The 26340-nt window shown below is 35.8% G+C and overlaps 2 protein-coding genes across 3 annotated transcripts in view; both read left to right on the top strand.

Moving 5' to 3' along the window:
• The window catches only part of LOC113501639 (hemicentin-1), a 113548-nt gene extending 96871 nt beyond the window's left edge, over nucleotides 1-16677 (top strand). For both annotated transcript variants that reach the window (XM_026882810.1, XM_026882811.1), the window contains exons 3-15: nucleotides 3942-4091; nucleotides 4488-4671; nucleotides 7762-7956; nucleotides 9010-9204; nucleotides 9521-9592; nucleotides 9688-9808; nucleotides 10080-10226; nucleotides 10498-10682; nucleotides 11052-11207; nucleotides 11707-11823; nucleotides 12023-12056; nucleotides 12178-12410; nucleotides 15141-16677. In XM_026882810.1, coding sequence (XP_026738611.1) covers nucleotides 3942-4091; nucleotides 4488-4671; nucleotides 7762-7956; nucleotides 9010-9204; nucleotides 9521-9592; nucleotides 9688-9808; nucleotides 10080-10226; nucleotides 10498-10682; nucleotides 11052-11207; nucleotides 11707-11823; nucleotides 12023-12056; nucleotides 12178-12397 — 1776 coding nt within the window. In that variant the 3' untranslated portion in view covers nucleotides 12398-12410; nucleotides 15141-16677. The remainder of the gene's footprint in view (nucleotides 1-3941; nucleotides 4092-4487; nucleotides 4672-7761; nucleotides 7957-9009; nucleotides 9205-9520; nucleotides 9593-9687; nucleotides 9809-10079; nucleotides 10227-10497; nucleotides 10683-11051; nucleotides 11208-11706; nucleotides 11824-12022; nucleotides 12057-12177; nucleotides 12411-15140) is intronic.
• Nucleotides 16678-17670: 993 nt separating this feature from the next.
• Nucleotides 17671-26340, top strand: part of LOC113501767 (probable G-protein coupled receptor Mth-like 3) — a 53945-nt gene continuing 45275 nt past the window's right edge. The window contains exon 1 of the mRNA XM_026883005.1: nucleotides 17671-18400. Within this exon, the coding sequence (XP_026738806.1) occupies nucleotides 18038-18400 (363 nt within the window). The 5' untranslated portion in view covers nucleotides 17671-18037. The remainder of the gene's footprint in view (nucleotides 18401-26340) is intronic.

The following is a 26340-nucleotide window of genomic DNA, read 5'->3' as shown; positions in this document are numbered from 1 at the left end:
ACACGGCACCTTTCAATATTATTTCAAAGTCGTACGTTTGCCTGACGTTCCTTTTTCTTTCGTACGTAAGTTGTCAAAACGTCGAAGAGGCAGAACGTACGTGCGTTCTTTTATGTTTCATGTGTCAGTATGTCAGATTATTCGCTGCGTAGGGAAATTGGAATCAACTATGTTAGAATAACTTTAATCGCGTAAAACTGGCAATTCACTTTCTTTGCTTTAAATATCAAGAAGGAATACATATTTCTCTAGGAATATAGGAAACTGGCTGAATGACGCACTGACTTTGAGATTAAATCGGAATAAAAGATTAACATTAAAATCACGTATTTTATATATTTTAAGCTATACTGTAGAAAACAAGTAAGTACCGGTAACGCCTGATTTTGATCAATAGCAAATTATCGTAATCACGTTATTAATTACTTATATTGTAAGGAGTGGAGATACATAATATTATTATCGTCATATTTGTGCAGGCGAAACTTACCAAGGTTTTTTAACGGCACATGTAAGGGAACACTTTCGGTACACAAAGAGCACGTTTAGTTTAACTGATGTGGAATGTGTACATCTACAATATCAAAGAAAAAATAAAAATTCTTAAAACGTATTAATGAATGACTGAACTCTTTTTGAGTTTATAATAAACGTTAAAAAGAAAATAACATGATATAAAAGAGGATATCACAGCGTTCCAAATTCAACATTGAAAATTTCACATTAATTACAATATTAATATTCAAAATTTAATACAAACCTTAACATTGAAATGGCTATTCAGTTATCAACAGACAGCTATACAAACGGAATAATATGTAGCGTCCTTTATTAAATATCTATGAAAGCCGAAGTGCGTCAATTAATTAATTAATTTCAATATTTGATACAACATTTTGTGTTGTATCAAATGGAGCTAAATAACGTCGACAAATCCGGTACGGTCAGCAACAGAAGTCGTAGATCGTAAACACAATACGAATACTTGACAAAAAAAACTGTTTCGTCTGTCAGACAGATTTCCGAAAAATATTGGCTACGTATTTTTTATTTTATCTCAGAAACATAAGATTATGGGGATACACTAACTTTAAATACCGTGTGACGTCACTTACAAGTTTGTTTTTTACTAGCAAGTGATGTTCCTGGCCCTCTCTAAATATATTTCACTATCTTACGTGCTTTTAATCTTGGAAACTTTATAATGATGTGGTAAAATGAAAAAATACGTATTCAATATTTTTGGGAAACTTATCTAACGGACTACTCAGATAGTTTTGACCAAATATCATATTTGATGATTACTGGCACTGAAATGCAATAAGATGTCGTTGTGTAGTGCAGATAACAGAATAGGCTTGACACCTAATACAGTTGAAGCTTCCCAAACACCAATTCCTTCGTATCATAAACTTTGTTAATTGGTTTATTTCATCCGACTTCTATTGCTGACTGTACCGGGATTGGATTGGAATGCTTTGGGCCGGCACAGTACTTACATAGTAAAGTGACAAAGTTATGATTTTGTTTCGAAATGTATTTTGATTTTGAATATTCTGTTGAAATGATGAGATTCATTTACGACAGCTAACAGCGGCTAGCATTGTCACTGGCATATTTCTTGTTGGAATATTTGGATTAAATATGGTTAGTTCAAAACATGACGCTAGAATTTGTGCCAACATCCAAATAAATCGTACTTATATTACAAACGCGAAAGATTGTGTGTATGTTTGTTCCTCTTTTACGTAAAAATCACGTAGCGGATTTAGAAGAAGCTTGGTTCGCAGATAGTTTATAACCAGGATTAACACATAGGATAGTTTAAATCGATTTCTTATTCTCGTGGTATCATATTTTTAGATTTGTAGCGGGAGGACCCGTGGGCAAACGCTAGTCTTCTTGTAAAGCCACCAAGCTACATTTTTCGTCTCAATATTATTTGCGAATTAATATTATTAGCATATTCGCTGTATTACTTCCTCAATTCTCTTGTATATTATTAACCTAGATTCGAGATTTCTTATTCATACATTAAATATTAATCAGGTGCAAGTAACTTAATAACTTATGTACATCTTTATCACTCAATTCGTATAACATATATTTTGAGTGTTTCCGCATAATTAATTATTTATGAGCTAAAGTGAGTAAAGTACATAAGAAAATAATAATTAAAATCTTCTATTGTTACAGGTCTGAGTATATATTTTTTTTAGTAGTCGGCTTAAGAGTGGCCAAGTGCGACTCGCCTCGTCTCGATTCGTTGTTAACTTCGCACCTAGGGTCATTGCTGTAAACTTTTCAAAGTGCCGGCTTTCTTGAAATGAAAACCTTTGATATTTGACTATTTGTGTGTGAATGTGTTTGGATGAATTTCAAAGCTTTACTTTTCTCATCTTACGTTTCCAAAAAACCAGTTAATTAAAGTCATGGACGTACAGAAATTATGAATCTATAAATTCAAATTAAAGCTATTGGTTAAAAAACCCTTAAACACAATTTTAATATAAAAAAAACTGATCCTTTCAATTCCATCTCAAAAACAAAGCCCTTTTTAGATAAAGCCTCAACTTCCTGCTTTTTATAGTTGAAATTAAACATCTCCTCTAAAAGGCATGTTCAATCTTACCGTCAAAAACTATTAGTTTTTACATGAACATATATTTACATGTAATTTGAGCAAATTATAATGCACTACTACTTATGCTTATACTCATTCTCTTCAATAGCTTAATTGGTATTGTCTAAACTCACTTGATTAAGTTTTTATAGACATTTACTAATAAAAAAGCTCGTTATTAATTTTCTCACGATATCCAATTGGTTTTGCTTTTGAAAGTATATAATTTAGAATTAAATGTCTTATGTTATAATAAGTAGATAATGTGTTCTTGTTGTGAAGTTTTCTATTAGCATTGGAGAGTTAAATCTAGTTATTTATAAGCTTTACCTTTCATCATCGGCCTTGCATTTTCCCAACTATGTTGGGGTCGGCTTCCAGTCTAAAAGGATTCAGCTGAGTACCAGTGTTTTACAAGGAGCAACTGCCTATCCGACCTCCTCAACTCAGTTACCTGGGCAACACAATACCTGTTGGTTGGACTGGTTGTCAGACTTCCAAGCTTCTGACTACTTGTAACGACTGTCAAAGATGTAGAAATAACAGCCGGGACCCACAATTTAAAGTGCCTTCCGAAACACGGAGGAACTCGTTAAGACAAAGATGGTTACCCATCTACGAATCAACCGCGTCAGGCGTCGCTTAACCTGTGATCGATTCAGCGGTTATAGTTTAGCCACGAGCTCCTCCATCAGCTTTACCGTTGAATTTGGTTAATCAATTGTAGGAATGTTTTCCATTACATAATCCCAATATAGTCTGGCGATCTTTTGTATTCAATAGCACACCTCTACCCTTGAGGGGAAATAAAATAAAGAAGTGATGTTATTATTATCCAATATATTCCTGTATATTGAATACATAGAGCGGATAACTACTCTCCTTATAGCTTATGTTTTTTGATATGACGTCACTTGTTTGTATCTACGGTCCATATTTAGGTAAAATTTGGTATGTAGATAGTTTGAATTAGCTCAAAAGCCAATAGCATTGCTTAGTCACAATTTAATAGGAAATAATTGAAACTATACTAACCTATTATATTTACTTAGACCTTTAACGAAATAGATAACAGAATTTTTCTTATGCCTGAAAATAAAAAAATCAGAAAAAATGGTTTTAATTTCAAGCAGGCCGTTTGTCGGCCTCTTTTTAGCGTTATAATAAGGACTAGCTGTGTGAAGCCAAACGAACTATTCACCTACTGACTTACAAGTATGATAACTGTCAAGTCTTTCTCCTCTGGCGTCTGTACCTATTCTTTGTATTTTTTTAACAATTTTCATTATTAACAATTGTTTTTTTCTTTGTTACACAGCCAGTTGGGATATATCGCGGCAAGTACGAGTGGGCTAATGAGAACAGTCCGGTGGGAGGAGACTGCTCGCTGTGGGTGCGCGCCGCCACGCTGCAGCTGGATGACGGCCAGTGGCAGTGCCAGGTCACCGCCAGCAACTATGACGTACAGGTAAACCGTGGTTTGAGGTCTTAACCATCTCCTTTTAAAGGGAATGTGTCGTCGATGAAATCGGGAAAACGAAATACAGTCTTACCATCTTACATTATCTTTTTAATTTGCCATTTCTTTAATTTTCTCGTACAGTGTTAATTTGCATTTATTTACGAGATTCCGCCCATTTAATATAAATCATTCGTAAGTTTGTTAAAACTTTTAAACCAATCGATTCCACTATAAGGCATAGCTCGAACATGCGTCAGAGCATCCGATTGCTATCTTAAGCCTTAAATAATAAAAAAAAGATATCCTAAAACACCTTCTATATAAAAAATCCATCTACAAATGTCTGAAAACACCATATTTCTTTCAGGACGAATATCCAAAAACACCTTCTATATATTTCAGGACGCTCTATCGAGTCCCCCGGCGGCGCTTGCTGTCCGAGTCCCGCCCCAGTCCCCAAGGATCCTGTTCAACGGGTCCCACGTGATGCCGGGGCAGAACATCACGGTGCCCGCCGGGAACAGGGCCACGGTCGTCTGCGAGGCACGCTACGGCAACCCCCCTGCATACATCGAGTGGTATCTAGGTAAGGGTGTATTGAGGATGCCAGCAACCTCAGACTTGAGGGACCGATCAAAGAAAGTGATGAAGGAGTGTTTGTACCTCTTGCTTTAAGTTCATAAAATATTTGAAGATTTTATCTTTAAACAAAAGACTCTCGCAGAGTAGAATTTAATCCTTGTGTCGCAAGGTTTTTATGAGCACTTATGTCTCATGCAAAAAGACACACAAACTCAGGCCAAGCGTTCGTGGATCACAGGGATGCTTGTCCTATGCAGAGATTGAACCCAAGGGTTCAATGATGTCCCACAAACAGTTTTCGTTTAGTCCCACATTTTAATACTTCTAAAGAATCATTATCTAATTCATGTAAAACAATCATTCTTGCTATTGCAGTAGGCCCCTATAAAAAGACGTTCATTATTCGGACAATGCACATACTTTCGACCAAGTATACAAACGAACAGAACGTCGTTCAAACCCGTCCACTGTACTGCACCCTGTAATGGTGTAATATGAACCGTAGCCTGTAGAGCAACAGTGCAGAGTTTCAAATAATTGGACAGACAGGTGAACACTGGACGCACACGTATTGACTGCGTCCCTCGGATTGCAAACTATTTCGTTGTTCAATCTCTTTATATTACAAACAATGGATTACTAAGAGCTTGTGGTACCACTATTTCATAACTGAAATGGATTGTGAAAAATCATTTTATTGGGTTTTTGCTTCTACGAAATGGTATTTTGAACTCTGAAAGTATTGAAATGTTTTTTATTCTGCGGAGTGTTAGCCATTTGATAGATAGAAAGCAATAATAGACGTGTTTCGCTATATATAGGTACGACTTTTTGCGTTCATAAAATTGTAATAGATTGTTAGCAAAAAAAAGTCTACATGGATTAGTGTCTTAGCACTACTTGTGAAATAAATCTTTAATTTTTTTTAGTACGAATCTATATTTTCTTTGCCTTTTCCTTTTAATTTTTATTTAGAGCTTATAAGGGCTTATGCGGAATACAAACAATTCTCCTCAAAGAACCAACGAGTCTTTGATGTTATTGTGGAACGAGACAACGTTATGCACAGAGAGTGCGCTATCTCATTTTAATAATAGAATAGTCCAGCTTTAAGACCTTAGAGGACAGACAGAGGCTCATCCAATCTTTCTGGGCATGGTACATAGAAAATTAGATGGAAGTGGTACTCTTATAGGTGAAAACTAAAGGTTTTGTATTTCCTTTGTTATTCTCGCTGCTCTTTGTAGTCTCTCATACATAAAATATCAAAAAGACTAATTGGAAAACAAAATAAAGGAAAATTGATTTTTTAACTATCTTCGATTATTAATAAAGTTCATCACACTTCTCTGTTATACAAAAAAAAATCTTAAACAAAAAAATGATCCTTGTTCAACTGAAGAAGTTTAAGTTTAATTTCCAAGAGTAAGTTAAGCATACGTATGAAAATTAGCACTAGTTCCTAAACTATGACAGTAAATAATAAATAAATAAATAAATAAATGCGGAAATCACATACATTGTTCTGAGCCCAAAGTAAGTTGCTAAAGCACTTGTGTTATGGAATTCAGATACAACGAAGGTACCACAAACACCCAGACCCGAGACAATGTAGAAATGTGAATATTTACATTGACCCGACCGGGGATCGAACCCGGGACCTCAGAGCTAGCGACACCTTGAAACCGGTGCGTACGCCACTCGACCACGGAGGTCGTCAGTGTAGCACTTCCCTCTATTTCTTAATGTTCCATGGCAATACTAAACCCTTGTCCGCAGCCATGATTACTGGTTCAATAAATTCTGAATGTCACGTCATGTAGCCGGCTTAGCGTTGTGCATTTTGGTCCATTCACATCCTTAATTGAATGCAGAGCAATGCTCTTCTATTTAGGTCAAGCAAACAATGAATCGCCGAGTAATATTTGTTTTAACTGTGGAAGCTTTTAATTAGCATATTCGATTAGCTGAGGATGTATGTATTTACTGTAATCTATTTATTCTGGATCAACTTTGAATTATGCCGTATTTCAGAATGAAGCTTAGATAAGAGGTGCCTTTACATTCAACTAAACGCCATTAAAGAGCCACTTTACAATATGAATATCAGTCTATATACGTCCCATAACTAGACACAGGCGTCACGCCGTATAGGGATTTTGAGCATTGATCACCACGCTTGCTAACTGCCGGTTGACGATATCAAATTTCAAAATTTGGAATACAGGTTTCGTTACGATGGATAGTTTCCTTCACTGTTTATTAATTAGTACTCGTGCATAAAAATCCATTATAATCTCACGGCTCTACGACACCTTTGTTGGACCATTGGCTTGGAAAAATAACCAAAGCTTAATTCTGTAAAGTTTAAATATATATCAACAATGAACATAATGATTTTAGCACTAACTACCAAATTAAACAAATGGTACAAAAATACAATTGTACTTTAATTAAACTACGAAAAACCTACTATTTTCCATTCTTTATAACACAGTTATGCGACGAGATTCATACTCATTACGTATGTATTAACAACAACGTTTTCTCATTGAGCCACAGCCGGAAATTGGGAGCGAGTGCTCTTTGAAACAGAAATATGGAATAACTTTGTTCCCATTCAATGTTTGACTTAGCTCTCTCGCTATTTTTATTAAGGAAGTTATTTCTTTATTATTATTTTTTAGTTTAAATGAACGGTATTTTATGAAAGTTGTTTCGTTTTTAAGTTATGAAATAACTGGCACAGTGTCGTGTTTCATGAAAAACTAAACGGTTTTTTCGCTTTTTGTGATCTAATTCAGCCTAATTTGAATATGACCAGTAAATGTGAAAGAATTTGAATAAGGTCTTTTAGGTAAATATAAATGAAATGTCTTTCCAGAAGAGTTTGCGAAATTGTCAATTACTCTAGGCTTATAATTATGGTAATCTGAAAATGATTTGTATCATTAACAATACTTGACATTCTGACATAACATTTATATCCATAAAAGAATATCTTTTTACTCTAAGCTCTAATTTATAAATACTCTCCACAATTTCCATAGAACGATTGATCTTTATTTTACCTGTTCAAAAATTTTTCTTCCAGAAAAAGAGCGTCTGACGGCCTGGTCTCAGACCAATGCGTCTGAAGTGGAGAGGCCTCGGGTCTGGGCGGCCAGGTCTGTGCTGGAGCTGGGAGCCACGCGGTCCGCGCACGGACGGCAGCTGTCCTGCAGGGCGCACCACCCGTCGTACCCCTCACCATATTATAGGGACTCTTACACCATGCTTGATGTTACTTGTAAGTTTTTTGATGATGATGATTTACTTAAATTGTCGCGGAGGTTTTACGAACATTACAGTCACATAGACACACTGAGACTTAAAAAAATCATTAGTGGATCCGGGTATCGAATCCCCGATCCGCACAGTGGATTTGGCGTGGTGACCTATGCTACTCGCCTACCCGTACAAAAAGAAACATAACGAAAAATATTGTAAAAACCTGTTACAAGAATTATAAAATATATGTAAAAAGTTTGTGTTTTTAATATTATATTCTTCAATAACATGTCAAACCTAAACTGATTAATGGTTCCAAAAATATGATAAAACAACCATTTGAAATCAAATTCTATTTAACCGAAAATTTACATGTTCAAAAATACATTTCATAACAAAAATCGGAACAAAAACAAAGTTTCGCATGAGGGTCTACGTTAACCAGGCAGTTGAAAAAACAGTCGATATTTTTTCTTTTTTCGTCCCGTGTTTCCAAGTTAAACAAATAAAGAAACACATTTTTACTGTAAAAGTCAAGCGTGGGAAAAAAAGTCTTGTTTGAATTTATCTTTCGTAAGTCCCTACGCGGGGTTCAGAAAATAGAAACAAGTCGATAAGCAATTAGCCACGGGCGCATCTAAATCTATTGGGTCCAATATAGAATGGCAAATATTGAAAGCCGAGTTTCCCTTATATTTTTATTATTCCTTGTCCACGTGTAATTATGGCCTATTCAGAAGACAATTTCGTGAGACAGGGTAATAAATATCGTGGAATGAGGAATGGTGGGTTATTCTTACAAATTAGCAATATAGTGATCGAGATGTCGTTTCGGCGTATCGTTAAAGAGTTTTTGTCGATTTATGCTTGTCATCATTTATACCAGCGTTATAAATGTGGAAATAGCTTGTCTATCTTCTGCGTTTGCAATTTAGACAGAATGATATTGACTAAATTGGGTACAAGCTGGAACTCCATGAATGATATGCAAAATGGGCACAGTCTGTGGGCTGCCACATTCTGAACCCCCTTTATTTTTCGTTCACATATCAATAACCATGTTTATTTTCAGTCGTGCCGGTAGTCTCCATCGTGGGTGGTGACGCAAGCACTCTCGCGAACTTGGAAGAAGGTTCTAGTGCCCTCACTCTTGAGTGCAGAGCTGACGGGAACCCCAGCCCATACGTCTGGTGGACGAAGAATGGCCAGGTCATCGCTACTAATGGAGCCAAGCTGATTTTAGCACCAGTCTCAAGGAATCATTCTGGTGAGTCATCTAGATTTAAGGTCTTTCTTATGTTTGGAAGACCCCACCATTACCGCCGACCTCCCCATTGGACGAAAGTTGTTCTTAACATTTGATGTATACCGTAGATATAGGCCAGTCTTTTTGATGGGAGTCTTTATAAACATAAATTATGGAACGTGAAATTTTATAAATTCTATCGAAAATCAATCTGTTGCTGACTGATTAATTGTTCCAAAAATATGATAAAACAACCATTTGAAATCAAATCAATCTGTTGTCACAGTTACATTGTATGTATTATTATTAACATTATCAACAATTTTCCATGTTTCAGGTATCTACGGCTGTCAAGCAAGAAACTCTTTAGGAACATCTGATTCGGTGAAGATTGAAATTGACATTAAATGTAAGTAGCTTACCTTTCAAATAATGTTACAAGATTCTTAATACCTTTTTGAAGAAATTAAAGTGTTAATATGAGGATGTTTTGGTATTTTTCAGATCCTCCTCGAGTGATATGGGTGGGGCCTGACACCGTGGTGGAAGCAAACCTGTTCTCTCAGGTCACACTGGACTGCAAAGCTGAAGGCAACCCTACACCTACCTACACCTGGTACCATAAGTAAGGAAACTTTATTTTCTCCATTAAAAATATCAGGTGCAGTTAGTAGACAAAGGCCTTTTTTCGGATAGGAACTCATCACATGACTCTTTCCGATTTGGGTTGAGCGGATGGGAGTGTCAGACTTCTACTGACTAAACCCCATTCATGTTCCTATCACCATAATAAGTTTAATGTTGAAAATGGAAACATGAACAAGACTTGCAGGAACTATTTCATCTTTTAACTTGCTGCACATCTCAACTCAACTTATATCTAACCGTTCTTCCAGCCCAGCGTCTTCAGCCCGCATCAACTCTCTCCAGGACGGAGCGTACCCGATCTCGATGACTCCTCAGATGCAGCTGCACAATGTATCCTACGACCAGCATGGACGGTACACCTGCGTCGCTACCAACCAGATTGGACTTGAAGACAGGTGAGTTTGGACAATTACAAAAAATACGTTAAAAACTGGAATAAGTTGATGAATCTTTGAAATTTTTGGTTTTTATCATAAATGTTATTTTAAAACAGGATGCTCGTAAAGCTCAACTTTGTTAATATAAAACAGACAATTCAAAATTAAAGAAAATATCCCCCTATATATCTCCCTATATGGTTTGGATATCACATTTTTGAAATGATATTTTCGCATTACGTACTTCAGAATCTTCTTAAGTATAAAAACTACTGTATTTTGTTCCCAGGAGCCACCAATCAGAAGCAGTAACCCTGAACGTGCTGGGCCCACCGGTGGGCGCGGAGAGCGGCGCAGCCCATGCGTGGGCGGGGCACGAGGCTCGCGTGGCGGCCTCTGTGTGCGCTGACCCACCGCCGCGCCGCGCCGCCTGGCTGTGGGGCAGTCTGCGTCTAGACGTGCCATCACAGATTGGTAAGCAACTCATAATTTTCTAGTTATACACCAATGATCAAAAATTAACTCATATTATGTCCAGGAGTGGTATATTATTTTGCTGATTTAAAAAGTATAGTCAAGCCTGTAAGAATATCAAAAGAAAACCCAAAACTGAAAAACGGTGTTCAACATTCAGTGAGTACCCAAAACTACTGAAAATTCAATTGAATCTTCGAATTCAAATCACTCTATTAATTATAAAAATCATTCACAAAGTCAACTTAATCATGGCTAGATCTAGTAGATTTCCATATAGCCTTAGCTATATCAAAAATAATGCTGGTCCAAATCAACTCTACACTAAATGTACAAAAGGCTCAAATTATATTAATTTCATCTCTGTAGGTCGCTACCGCTCTCTAGAGCCTGCTACAGACGGTGGTTGCTACCGCTACACGCTACTTATCACCGGCGTAGGCGTCTCTGACGCAAGGATCTACGTGCTACGAGTCGAAAACGAGAGAGGCTCATCCTCTCATGCTGTTTCACTCACCGTTCACGGTAAGAACTTACACTTATTTCCTAATAAATATTTCAAGCCACGGCGTTAATTCGCCTGATGACTTGAGCCATTGCGCTAATAGTACCAATTGGCTGTAGTCAATGCGCTAATGGTGGCTAAATAATTATAGTTCATGTAAAAGTATCGAAGTTCTAACGGACTGGATTTTTCAATGCATGATTCGGTGTATGTAATGAGGCATGACTATTAATGTTGCACTTTTTCCTTTTTATTTTCAAAACAATAAGTCATTATCACTCTGAAATTTTAAAATAAAATAAAAATAATTTACACAGATACTTGAATAATTACTTATCCCATTGAATGTATGCATACCTAAAATACTATTTATAGAGTACTGGATCTGTTTAGCCTTCTGTCTTGATGAATTTTATTTCTTAACTTATCTATTTGCAACCATGTAATAGAACCCCAACCCCTAACTCCTGCTTGATACATAATGCATGTTATAACGATACAATAATTTTGTTCACGCAGATAATTTTTCGCTAACAGAGACAGCGCACGTCGCGCCGCTAATAGCCGCTGCGTTAGTCATCGCCGCGTTATTAGTCATCGTGCTGTGTCTCATCCTGCGATGTCGGAGACGAAGAGGTGAGGTTCTAGACAAGTGGCTGCATTTGTGCACTCACTAGATTTAATAAAATCAAGTGGATTAAAATTTGTACCTATCGCTTAGTTTTAATCAACAACTAAACTTTTGATATTTTTTCAATCGATTTTTTCTTTTCTGTTTCTTGCAAGCTGTATTGCCTATGGTTACTCATTCTGCGTGTTTTTCATTTGTTTACAGAAAGCGTGGAGTATAAGACTGAAGATTTAGATAGGTAAGAAATTTCCAAATCAATCGGAATAAACTTGACTTGTCGGAATAAACTGATAGTCTCAATACCCACTTCTAACCGCATAATCTAAGTTCGAAGCCTTACACACAATTTATATGTGCAGCGAGAAAGCAGCGCTCCCAGCGGATGCGGTGTATACTCCGCGGGAAGCTCCTCGAGCCCTGACTGGGTCCATAGCGGGCGTAGGGGGTGCGGGCGTGGGGCCAGGCGCGGGCCCCGGCGCGGGCCCCATGGGGCCGGCGGGCCCCGGCGCGCGCTACTCGCCGGGCGCGCTGCAGGTGCGGCGCGCCGCCGTCGTGCTGCAGCCCCCCACCACCGTGTGACCGCCGAGCACAGGTGTGACGCACCGGCATGTACTAACACCACCTTAAAGTTACCTCGGAAAGCCTGTCTCTACATTTTAAAGAAAAGCTGTAGCAGTTGTGAGCAAGTGTGTGTGGTGGGTTGTCTCGGTTCCACAACTGCAACAGTCTTTCTGCTAGATGTGGCGGTAAGCTCCCATGACCTTGATAAAGAGTTTCGATTTAGGCTGATTTATCTATACCGAGTACTGCGGAAGTATTCTGAAAATAAACAACCAATAGTAAACGTCTCTCTTCTTTAACGACAATGATGAACTTTTTGATCGCAAAATCTTCAAAATCATCATTGTCTAACATTCCCAAAACTACATACTGAAGGTGTTGCCACACAGAATATTAATATAGTTTTCCATTACAAAACAGCAGCGATGTCGACACCACATACCTATCTTCCATATTAGATACCGTTTATTGATAATGTCATACATTATCCTTAAGCCTCCATTTTATTTAGGGCATGTCACTGATAAAATTACATGGAAATTGAAAAGATATATTGATTGATGTTCTATTAATTGATGAAAGCTCCTGTTATGATGGTCCTGGGTAATAAATACAAAACGAGTCTTGGTTACTACTAGGTTCGGATTTTTACCGTGGATGGGACATTCCTGTGTAAAAATATATAAATTTCAGATCCTTTTCCTGAGGATGTGGGATCGATTCTATGCATTAAAAATTCGATTCTTCATCGAAAACACTTATCTCGACCTTCTTTCTTATAAATATTTTTGCATAATAGGGACGACTTTTTTTCATTTTAATGAATAATATCGGAATATTATAAAATAGGGGTAAATGGCGGGTCTGGCTGATACCACCCTATCATATTTAAGATTACAGTTCTCAGGCATGCCTCTGCTTGCTAGAGCTATGTCCCCATGTCCCCGGGGCCATGAAGTAATCCCGTGAGAAAATAGAGACTCACTGTATACACTTTTAATTATCTGACAGATTTACAGCAACAGATCTACTTTACATATCCCTCGTCTTTCTTATCCTATTAGCTATATCCTTTGTTCCTTCCTCTTTAATTATAACTTTATCGGTAGGTTATGTATATCTTTATTGGCAAACGTTGTTTATACCCATGTACTTAACTTTAACTGGACTTCGCTGAAACACGTCGTTTTGCAGGATATCAGTGAGCCAAGTTTATCTGTTTAAAACAAGGGAACGCTCGATAAAGAGGTTAAGCGCATGGTTTATTGACGGTGCAGATAAATAATGACGCGAATAAATTATCTGATATTACTTCATGCAAGTTATGATAACAGTTAACCGAATAATGCTGTGCTTCTGGTTTTCAGATATTGATTAATGCTAAGAGTGTTTGTTGGTTAATTCAGGAGTAAAGTCGTTTTAAAATTGGATATAGTATAATTAGTAAAGTAGTTCAAAAAGATATGTCTCCTTTCTTACTTATACATTGAAATGCAACTTTACGAAATTCTTAGACTGACTAATTTCTACTTAGTAGAAAATTCGAGATATTAAGCATTTTAAAATTGGATTTTAGGTGTCAAATTAAGTCTATAAAATGAATATCCTCTTCTCTAAACTTGAAATGAAACTATACTTTCAGAAATTCTTTAAACACTGCAATACCGCTGTTTTTCTCCTTAAAGTAATATTCCTGCCAGTTTAAGTTATTACCATTAGACAGTAATCGTCCTTTTAGGGTTAGAATGCCAATTCAGGACTATTAGCGGGCATTCATATTACATTATGGGACAATAATGCTCCGTAATGGTGATATTGAATAGAATATTATGTTATGATGGGATATTCGGCAGTTAATACTTAATCAATTGGGGCACTTATGGGATATATGTCAATTAATCCCAATCAACGATTAGCCGCTCCTTAATGTGACAACCGTTGAGGAAAATACAGGATGATCACCAATTAGAGATATTCGCCGAGATATTCGTCGTTAGCCGAGGCATTCGATAAAATTACCTTTAATTCGTTTGATTTTTATGACGACACCTTTAGTGTATAATTAATACAATGCGCATTTGTATTATACTTATACTATTTTTTTAACTCAACCGATTTTGAATTGACATAGATAAGCACCTGAATAGACATAAAAATTATAGATTACAGTCTTATATTTATGGTTATTTGAACTCCCACAACAATTACAGAATAATTCTTATTCATCCGTACAAAACCTTTTTGTTTCGATCCCGAACCTCCACAACTTCACTAATATATCACTCAAGCACATAGGTGTGGGTAATTAACAAGAACGATCCAACGTCCAAACATCCGAAACACAATAAAATACTAATAAAGAAGTCGTTTTCAGACATCTAATTAGTGTGAGTGCATCACGAATCACAAGGGGCCTAAGCTATGTGTGTTTGCACGAAACATCCAAAAATCTTATTAAAAGTTACGCTAAACTATCGCAAATAGTTTTAGCAGTTGAAATAATCGACCTTATTCATTTGAAATAAGGGTGATGTTAGTTACTGCCCAACTGCACTCGGAATTTCAATGTGTGCATGATTTGAGGCTAAAGAACTCATCCATTTATAACAACGTCTAATTAATAACTTTAATGTTTTTAAATTTTGCTATTGTTGTTTCATAGATTAAAAAAAATGACAGTAATAGATTACTGTCTTCAACCTAGCAGTATACTTGCGTGAAAATCTGCTTCGATTACTAATATAACTTTGTTTGGTTCCAGGCAGCTTTGTCGTCGCTGGAGAGAGAAGCCAAAGAGAATGTATACGCGGTGCTAGACCCGCACATTCAATACGAAATTACGATTAATAAGCACGGAGAGCCGCCTAAGTATTTATCCTTATCGAAGCCGCTAACTCACCAAAGAACCCACGCCTTTGACCCCCAAAATGTAAACGAGATCAACAATAACGACCATTACGATAGATTCTCCTCTTTCAAACCAGGACCCCCAAAAGCCAGGAGATCCAATAGAAGCAACAACCAAAACTACGTGTGCAAAACAAATAATGACATACAATACTCCAAAGACCCCCACTTTGGTAAAGTTAGAAGTACAGATACGATAAATCATAATGCACAAAAATACAACGAACACAGAGATTCCAAAAATTATAGCCGAATGTTCGAGAGGAATAACTCTGGGAGGAAAGAGAACGAGAGAAGGTACCAGGATGACCTGGCAAAGGATCTTCAGAACTCAAAAAGATCTTCGAATCGTAGTTGGAAAGGGACAAGGGAAAAAGAACGGTCTTTTGAAGATTATACTGAAGGAAACAGGAAACACGATGATGAGGAATTCAAGCCGAAGCCTGGGAAGGTCAGGGAAATAGCATCAAAATTCAACAAGTACAGTTCTGGGAATGTTACTCTGAGTACAAAGAAGGACCGGCCGAAACCCCTGCAGAGCTACGGCCACCAACCTTACCTCGACCACGTGTTCCCTGATGCTGTTGAAATATGAAATGATTTGCTTCGACATGACAAGCCAGATCTCCGTTTAGTTAGTGTAACATAAGGACTAGATTTCTCACTATACTTATTTATTAATGTAGTTTTGCCATATTCTTCTAGGTGATTAATATGACTCGTGTTGAGTCGCAGACATTTTGAAATAATTCAGCATGTAGTATTGTACATAGATGCGCTATTAGAAGCACATACACCTTTATGCACGCCGGGTGCGACGTAAACTAGGATAAGGAAATATGTAGAGATGCCTGCATTCAAAATATATCGAGTAATGTTTTAACTTTGAATGAATTTATAGTGTATTATGAGCTCCTAAGGCAGGCAGAATTATCTGAGCGAGATGGCAATAAACGGCATCTCTCTCACATAATGTAAACGGTCCTTATAAATAAGTTACATTTCTATAGATGCTAGCAAACCGAAAAGAATAATAATGACATTTTTTATTCAGTCACGTGACTTAGATCTGTCATTTTCATACATTTAGAGCTATGATACATCAGTGCTAAAAACGTCGAAATGTAATTTGGCCAAAAGCCAGTGTTTCAAGAGCTCTTAATATTTAATACATGATAAAAAATATTAACGGTTGATAAATATTTCGTGTATTATATGACTTTTTGTACTTACGATGCATTTAATTGTAAATAGTATTTAGTTATTGTACTACTTCGCCTGTCATATTATTAAGAGTACAGTTTGTTACAGATTATTTCCAAGTGTGTATAGACTTTATTAATTATGTTCTATATTGTTGAATTTTAACAGTATTAAAATAATAATTTACAGTGGATGTTTTATTTAGTACAATATTACCTAGATTTTGCCTAGATCTTTGAGCTGTATGTACGCTGATGTGAAACTTTCGAACGACTGCACCAAAGTAGATGATTTGTTTTTTTTTAATTTTGACGCCTACCTCATATTTACCCTTATAAACCACTGCTCCGCTGTCTGCCGTTCTGTCCGTCCGTCTGTCACCCTGTTTCCGGAATCGTGATATTCTGTTTCCAAACAACAAATAGGGGTCATGAAAAGACGATGAAAAATGTTTTCGATACCCCATTTGTATATGGAATCTTCTGTGCTAAGAATCCAACCCACAGTTGACTGGTTTTCAACGATGACTGAGACGAAATCGCAGAAGCAGTTAAAAACAACTATATCTTTATATTTTTAGTAAAAGTAGATTTAAGGAAAAAGTCCGTGTAAGATATCATTATGCTATGAGTTTTTGTTTCCATATCAAGTAACAACGTATTTATAATGAATTTATGGCTTAACATATCCTTATAGATTATTTTATGGCCTTTTGTGAAATTATATTTTAAAAATATCTGGAAGGCAGAAACATAATTATTTTTAACAAGAGTTAACTTCATAACATCCTATACTTATGTGGTGTGCAATGAAGAATATTTCAATTCTTTCACGCGGTTTAAGGATCGATTCGAAAATCCGTGTCAGTTCATGAGTCCCGAATCTAGTCGGACGATCCTGATAAATACATACATGTAAGTAAACACGTGTAATAAATTTATTTAACAACAATAAATAAATAATACTTTTCTAACTGAGTATGGATAATGTAACCATAGGTATGGCCGTAAAAACAGATGTGATTCATTTAATTTGTTGTGTTTATAGGCAGGTGTGCATAACATTTTGATGGCTGTTAATGTATTAATGCCATATATTTTTATTGTTTAATATCAATTAATGTATAGTTAAACTAATATTTTTAGGATATTATCTGTTTGAATATATCATACTATTGCCTTAAATTTAGTTGTTTACCAATAAACAAAAAAATGTCGAGAACAAAAATTAGAATATCCGAATTCCAAAAAAAATTGAAGACACTTCAACTCTATTCAATTACGTATCTTAAAGTCCCATAAAACACATTAATAACGAATAGAATTACGACTGTTATTACAGACGTAAATACCATTTCAAATGAATTACATTTATCAGTATGATCAAAAATGCCACATTTGTTGGGTACCACAGTTTTACAACTCCTGACACCGCCCTGCACGTAACTCTACTCTGCAACTAATATTTTTGATAAGTCGTGACGGTAACAGTTTATAAACAGCCGGTATCCGATACTAACGGGTAAAAAAACTATCTCCCGACCCCAAAATGATACTTAAACTTTTAATGATAATATTATCTTATCAATATTTTGTGATGTGTCAGACAAATAGAAGTATTGCTATAAGAAAATTGTTTGTTAGAAACGACAATACTTGTGTCAGTTCAAGATGTGTGTCGAAATGTTGTGGTGAAGGGATGGTGTATAAAACTCTCAAAAGTGCGAAAAATGCGAGGGGTTTTATAAATGTTTGCGCCATTGGTGACGACGGTATTTATAATAGAAAACAGTTGATACACAGACGTACTTCGGCAAGCGATTACGTATATTTAGCCGAAAACTATGATATTATTTTGGGGAAACCCTGTGCGAGGATGTACAGAGCTAATCGGCCGTTTTATTTGCAGGAGGTGAGTTACTTTATTGATTTTGTAGAAGTTGTACCCGCGACGTTGTTTGCCCGTTTTATGTAATTTAACGGGCATTATTGACAGGCTTATATATTCTCATAAAGGTTTTCATATAAATACAAAATTATTTAGAGGTATTCTTCGATCATGAAATATCATAGATTTCCTGCGGTTTGACGTTAAAGTACGTATATGGACAAAATGTAATTTAATTTTAGTTTTATAATACATATTGTACTCTTTTTCCTGTACTAATTAACCAAATTTTGTTTACTTTTCAAGGGAGCGTAGGTATTCGTGCCAGAGATAGATTCAAATTACTTGGATAAACTTCATATCTTAAAAAACTACTTTGTTTTTAGATAATATAATCAGAATTTCGGATGCAACATAGGGCACGTGGGGTTAAGACAGTAGGATGTTATATCCCTAAAATCGTTAACCAATGCCTTAGGGGACATGTTCAAAACTCAGGAACTGATTAGTATCAGGGTATCTGTAGAGTGTAGACTTAATGGGCTGAAGTGGTAGTGGTTACTTGACCGGTCAAATCTCTGGAAGGACCGCAAATAGGTCCTTACAGCCGCTCGATTTGAGTATCCGAATCGGGCATAAATGTATTAGATTTTTGCCTACAAACATGCAATAATCATCACACATAAGGCTTCATCACTTATGTCATCCAAGGCGAATTTAAAATGTGTCAGCCCGCAGGCAACAGCTAGTAAATAATATTTACGCACCCCCCCCCCCTCCCTCTTTCACGTAGGTTGAAATATCTTATAATTCTTACAACCAGTCTTAGCAATCGATACCTAGTAAAATAGTATTCATCCGCAGCGTGTAGGAGTTAATATGACTCATAAACGGCTGGGAATATAGTAAGGAAGTTCTAAAATTGGATGTTTGTAAATGGTTCAGTTTTTACCCGTTGGATACGTTCCTAAAGAATCCTTATGAACTGTCTTATCTAGACGACAGATTGTCAGCGATGATGTATACCTGTTGCTGCAATACCAACAAATGCATAAAATAAAATCTAAGTTATAAATATCATGATGGGTGACAAATTAATCTCTTACTTTCCTTTAGGCTATGTGTTCAGAACCTGAGGATCACACCCTCAGTGTCTGAGGATTTCAGATTTGTTTTATTTAAACACAGACCCCAGTTTACTAAATTGGTAATGTTTAATACAAGATCCAGCAGAAAGTCGCACTTTCATAAAAAACAAAACTACCATTTCAATGATTACTGTAGGTATTATGTTTCCAATCCATTCATATTTTTTACGCTCATTGAATCTAATATAATTTCAGCCAAGTTTATGTCATATGTATGAACCATAATTCGAAGAAGTTTTACACCATGCGGTACGAAAACCGTCTAAAACACAGATGTGCTTTATTTGCTGTGATTATTACCAGATGTGTAAAACATTTTGATGGTCGAATTTAATATTAATAATCTTAACATTGATTTCTTTTGTTTTAAGCTCAATTTTTGTAGAGTTAGTTAATATCTATATCTATACTTTTATACTTACTAATATATAAAGCTGAATAGTTTGTCTGTTTGTTTGTTTGAACGCGCCAATCTCAGGAACTACTGGTCCAAATTGAAAAAATATTTTTGTGTTGAATAGACCGTTTATCGAGGAAGGCTTTAGGCTATAAACCATCACGCTGCGACTAATAGAAGCGAAGATACAATGGAAAATGTGAAAAAAACATAGCAGGTATAAATCATAACTTATATCTTCTACCCACGGGGACGAAGTCGCGGGTAACAGCAATTTTTTATTTAATATAGCTTTTAGTTAAGGAGTTAGGTTTCATTTGGTAGGCAGAGGTGAAATAATGTTTTTGTGTTGGTGGCACAGAGGTTTCTGTACCAATAGGCTAAGTATAAACAAATCGATTGGGTGACAAATAAATGTGTGGGTAAAAGTGGGGATATCAGTAAAAGAGTTAAGGTTTTACCATTTCTGTACTGACCCTAAAAGACAACATGCTGTATATTCATAAGTACCAACCTACAATAGCACATGCAACTAAAATAACAAAATGTCACTTTTATTTCAAACATAAAAACTACATTCAATGTGTTTTCCCTTTATCAATTTGATTACCGAAATGTCTGTCATTTGCTAATTAACACGATATCCATAGCTGAGTACCTGAGTTTCACCACTCCTGACTTCGCTTTGCACAAACACTAACGCAACTTGACTCTGCAACTAATATTTTTGATAAGCCGTGACGGGAACAGTTTATAGACAGCCTTTGTCTGATACAAACGGGTCAAAAACTATCTCCCGACCCCAAAATGATACTTAAACTTTTAATGATAATATTATCTTATCAATATTTTGTGATGTGTGAGACAAATAGAAGTATTGCTATAAGAAAATTGTTTGTTAGAAACGACAATACTTGTGTCAGTTCAAGATGTGTGTCGAAATGTTGTGGTGAAGGGATGGTGTATAAGACTGTGAAAAGTGAAAATGGTGTATCGAAAACTTGTGCTTCTGGTGACGACGGTATTTATAATAGGAAACAGTTGATACACAGACGTACTTCGGTGATTGGTTATATTAATTTACCAGAGAACTATGATATGATGTTTGGAAAGCCGTGTGCGAGAATGCACACCTCTAATCATCCGATCTATTTGCAAGAGGTATGTGATTAAATTACTTTTGAACTTATTATTTCGGTTTTGTAACTTTTTGTTGCATTATTTTGAGTACTGCCAAGTCAAAGTTCTTGTGTTGAGGGATTATTTTTATTGTGAAAGAAATGATTTAAATTCGTGCACAGTTCCGGGAGAAATCGGTGAAAGTTATTATGGATTCCGTTAAACATAAACAAATTGTTCTTTTTTAGATTTACAAATAAAAATTAAAAATTGTACAGTACTTTAATGACATCGAACTGTTATATCTTTAAATAAGTTTATTCCAGTTAGATGTTTCGTTGATACCTAGTGATACCTAATTACAAATAGTTTAGGATCTACTTCATTTATTTATTATATACTTAATAAATAATTTTTTTTTTTTAATAAGAATGCGGACAACATCACATACATTGTTCTGAACCCAAAGTAAGTTGCTAAAGCACTTGTGTTATGGAAGTCAGATACAACGAAGGTACCACAAACACCCAGACCCGAGACAATGTAGAAATGTGAATTTTTACATTGACCCGACCGGGGATCGAACCCGGGACCTCAGAGATAGCGACACCTTGAAACCGGTGCGTACGCCACTCGACCACGGAGGTCGTCAAATTGTTTGTGTAGTGATTAACAAATTATTCCCTTTAACTTTTTAGTTCATTTGAATAAAAATCCGCAAACGCGAATCGCAGATATACCCACAGTAGATATAGAAGCTAACTTTGAACAGATAATATATTATGATAAACGTACTTTTTTGTATTACCTTTTTGTATTATCTTGGAGATAATATTGTTTTAGATTCCTACTGTTTTGAGTTTTGTTTTTCCCGAATAAATTACTCATAAATGACGACAAGACATTGAACAGATACAAAAAATTTAGTTTTCAAGGGTACCTAACGAAAAAAAACATTGACTAGCTACTGCCCGCCGCCCCGTCAGCTACGAACCTAATATGATCCCACAGGAACTTAAAGGGCTATTAAATGTTAATCCAAGTTATAAACTAAATATGGACCAAGTTTCGTCTTAATCTATTCAGTGGTTTTTGCGTGAAAGAGTAACAAACATCTAGATATACAAACTTTCGCGCATTGGAAGGATTTACAGAACCTATGTATTCTTTTCGTGAGCGAGGCTGACTTGGCCGGTTTTTTATATCGTATACATAGTGTTAACAATATGAATGCAAAAAGTTCTAACTTGATCTTTGAGATGCCGATAATACTAAGAAATACATTCTAAGGTCATGAACAATGGACTTCCTTATGAATTTGTTAATTGACTCACACTGGCTCTAACACGTGTAGCATAAATCAAAACCAAATAGCGGTGAGACACTAGACCATTGTCAGGGCGCTCTGTTTGGTCACATTTTTAATTTGTCAAATGGTGATAAACTAAAAAAAATACAGCGAATTGTTAATCTCTTTAATCAGAATATAATATATTTAGTTGAATTGTTCGAGATATCATTTTTATTATATTTACTTAGATTATTTACAATTTTAGAGAGTTAAATATTTACAAGTTAAAAAATAATTAAATCAAAGCATCAAAAAATTCATTGGCATCGCTGCCGGCTGGGAGTGTGCCCAAAAGGCTGGCAGCATTGCCACGTTGAATGGCAATGCTAATCCTCTGAGCGAGGTAAAAGCCAGCCTTTGGGTCACGAGAAGTGTCAACGAGACGCTTTACTAGGTCTTTAATTGGATAACAAACAAAGAGATGAAATATGTTTAACAAAAAAATACTAGATATTAAAAGATTTAAATATTAGTAGCGTGTTGTTCGTGTTGTTAATTTTTAAATTATATCCTTGTTCGTTGTCAGATAATACCCTAATTAATTGTATCTGTCAACTAACTGAACTCGCGTCTTCCTGCTGACCGCGATGGCAAAGATAAATGGTTTCATGTTTGGATTTCGCGTGAAATTCATTAAGGCAAGTGGGTAATTACGTAAACGACTTTACCCGAAAAGCAAACCCCTACTAGACTAATATTTTTCCGAATGATGTGTATTTTGTTTCCCTGTTTGTTTCACTAAGCTGAGGTTTATTAAAGTTAGCTATCAAATATTAAACAAAATCAAAGGATTTATAAGTCTTAGTGTGAGCAAATTAACTTAACATTGATATTGCTATATTTTTTTTGTTAGGTGATTTCGACTTTCTTAAATCGCGATGGTTTTTCTTTTAAACAATATTAACCTACTTTTTTAATATACCATTGTATAGAATCGTATACAAAAACTAGCTGTTGCCCACGACTTCGTCCCCGTGGGTAGAAGATATAAGTTATAATTTATATATACCTGCCCGGTTTTTTTTTAACATTTTCCATTATATCTTAGCTCCTATTAGTCACAGCGTGATGGTTTATAGCCTGAAGCCTTCCTCGATGCATAGTCTATTCAACACAAAAAGAATTTTCAATTTGGACCAGTAGTTCCTGAGATTAGCGCGTTCAAACAAACAAACTCTTCATTCTTTATATATTAGTATAGATAACACGTTATAATTAATTCTAATCGATGGAGATGAGGAGAAAACCCGTGTCGTTAATACTGTTTGCATAAAAAAATCTCTATCATTGTCAAATTTAACAGACTTAAAATTGGAAGAGATATTCAGTTCGTCTGTACTGTGCTTTCTTTTGTTTGTGACCTCGGAACTTATGAGGATGAACCAATTTTGTTGATTCTTATTTCGATTCTAGTTGTCCCGTAAAAAATTAGCAAGTAGTAGTATCTATTCGGCTCAGTCTATTTTAAGGGCTTGTGAAAAAATATTATTACAGTTACCTTGGCGCAATATTACAACGTCTTTACCACTTTATCCACCATTTCATCCCGTTTCATTGAACAATGACACATCAAAAAAATAAAACCATTAAACGAATTTGTTTTATGGCTTTGGTATAAGATCTGTCCAAAATTGATCTGTGTAAATTGCTGTGCCTCTTTTAACTCATAGTTTACGAGGTACTTACATCAATTAAATGTACCAAAGATTGCTATAAAAACCTGAGTGCTTTATTATTATTGCTCAGATAATATTTATGGTGTGTTCTAAGAATTAAAAATAACTGCTGAAAATAAACAGATGAACTGTTATGACATACAAATATAATGTTATTTGATGATGAGCAATAGATTGTATCACTAGGGCTAACGATTTCCTAGAGAAAGGCATTTTAATTTTACATAGTAACTAAAAGACTTCACGGTTAGCCGAGTGGTTGAGGTCACCACGCCAAACCCACTGGCGCGTCGTGTCGCGGGTTCGATCCCCGCGTAGTACAAGCATTTGTGGATCACACAAATGATTGTTCTGAGTCTGGGTGTCATTGTGTATGTGATTTGTATGTTTGTGAAACCCCCCGCGACACAAGGATTAGGTAAATTCCTTAGTGCGGGAGTCGTTTTTTTTAAAAAAAAACTAAATATGGCTGAATAGAGGTCAAAATAATGTGTTATAAACCTTTTTTTTTAAGTTCACTTAATGTAAACAAGAGCTGCAGGAGAAAAGTTCTGCTTAGTATAATGCTTCATAACCTCTATACTGTATCTGTACTCAATTTAAAACAATTTATTTATTGGTTCAATAATGTTTGCATGACTGAGAAATCTTAATTAGTACTAGAATCATATTAAAACTAGCTGTTGCCCACAGGCCTGCCCGCTACCTGCCCGCGCATTTAATCGAAATGATCTCACGGGAACCTTAAATCGTGATAAAATCTATCCTGTGTTAACCCTAGTTATCTCACTGTACCATGTTTCATCTAAATCCGTTCAGTGGTTTTTGCGTGAAAGAGGAACAAAAATCTATACATCCATATCTTTTGTAATACTAGCTGTTGCCCGCGACTCCGTCCGCGTGGACTTTAGTTTACAGCGTTCGGTGGTCGCCGTTTGCATGGTAATACATCCCCTTAGTGATTATAGCTTTTACAAACCTTTTCAATTTTACCGTCGGGAACTATTTCAAATATCGGCATAAAAGAAGCCTATGTTCTTTTCCATGCCAATGGCTATGTGCACGCCAAATTTCATCCAAATCCGTTCAGCCGTTTTCGCGTGATTGAGTAACAAACATCCAAACATCCACACTTTCACATTTATAATATTAGTAAGGATTAGCAGCACTAAAATATTCCTCTTTTAGTTTAATACAGAAACTTGAAGTTAACTCAGTCTAACATGCGTTACACAATGCAATCAGGATCTAGTTGTTATTCATAAGTTTAGCATCCATTATGCAAATATTCTCAGAATAGTTTATAAGATACAAGATGACTTCATAGACTGCTTAGTATACGCAAGTACAAGGTATGATTTGCTTTTTAATACAACCTTAGCTCTAGACAACTTCTTTTATAAACCTTAGGAGCTTCGACAACAAGTTATAATGAGGTTCTCGCTCCCAATAATGTACCTACATGACTCGAAATTTGAGTAAGGTAGGCAATGTGTTAATTCTAAAATAATAATCTAAACTTAATGATATAAATTGCGGGCTAAGGTCATCACGCATTCGGCCGCGGTTACACAGGAGGCGATGGTAAGATGATAGTGGGTGGACTAGTGGCGAGAAATAGGGAATCATTGAGAGATTTTGGAGAGGTTTTTTACCATCTGTGATGCGTTATAAGCTAGGAAGGAGTACCCTAATTCCGCTATTAATAATTACTCAAAAATAATGGAAATTTAAATAAAATGACACTATTTGGATTCTCCTAAGAATTTTAGAACGGGGCGGAACACTTACTGTAAACACAATAAATTTCCGATTAGAAAGGAAGTTTCCTAAGTACGGCTTACTTAGGAAAATACAAACAGTGTTAAAATTTACCCAATTTCCATTTATTCATCGGCAATTATAAATAGCGGAATAGCTCTGGTTGTTCGTTAACCATAAGGAGAAGGAGAGGACAGAACATAAAGCAAATCCTACTACTATTATAAAGGCGAAAGTTTGTAAGTATGGATGTATGGATGTTTGTTACTCTTTCACGTAAAAACTACTGAATGGATTTGAATGAAACTTTACCACAATATAGCTTATACATCAGGATAACACATAGGCTACAATTTTTTAGGTTTCTAATGTGAGGTCGTAAAAAAACACATTTTTTGCGCTTACATTGCAAACGCTGACTGCAGGTATAAATTATAACTTATATCTTCTAACCACGCGGACGAAGTCGCGGGCAACAGCTAGTATGAACATAATAGAAATATTTGTAAAGA

The sequence above is a fragment of the Trichoplusia ni genome, chromosome 16 (genome assembly GCF_003590095.1).
Source record: "Trichoplusia ni isolate ovarian cell line Hi5 chromosome 16, tn1, whole genome shotgun sequence".
Lineage (NCBI taxonomy): Eukaryota > Metazoa > Arthropoda > Insecta > Lepidoptera > Noctuidae > Trichoplusia > Trichoplusia ni.
Note: the sequence above shows the minus strand (reverse complement) of the source record. Positions and strands in the feature narration are given on the sequence as shown.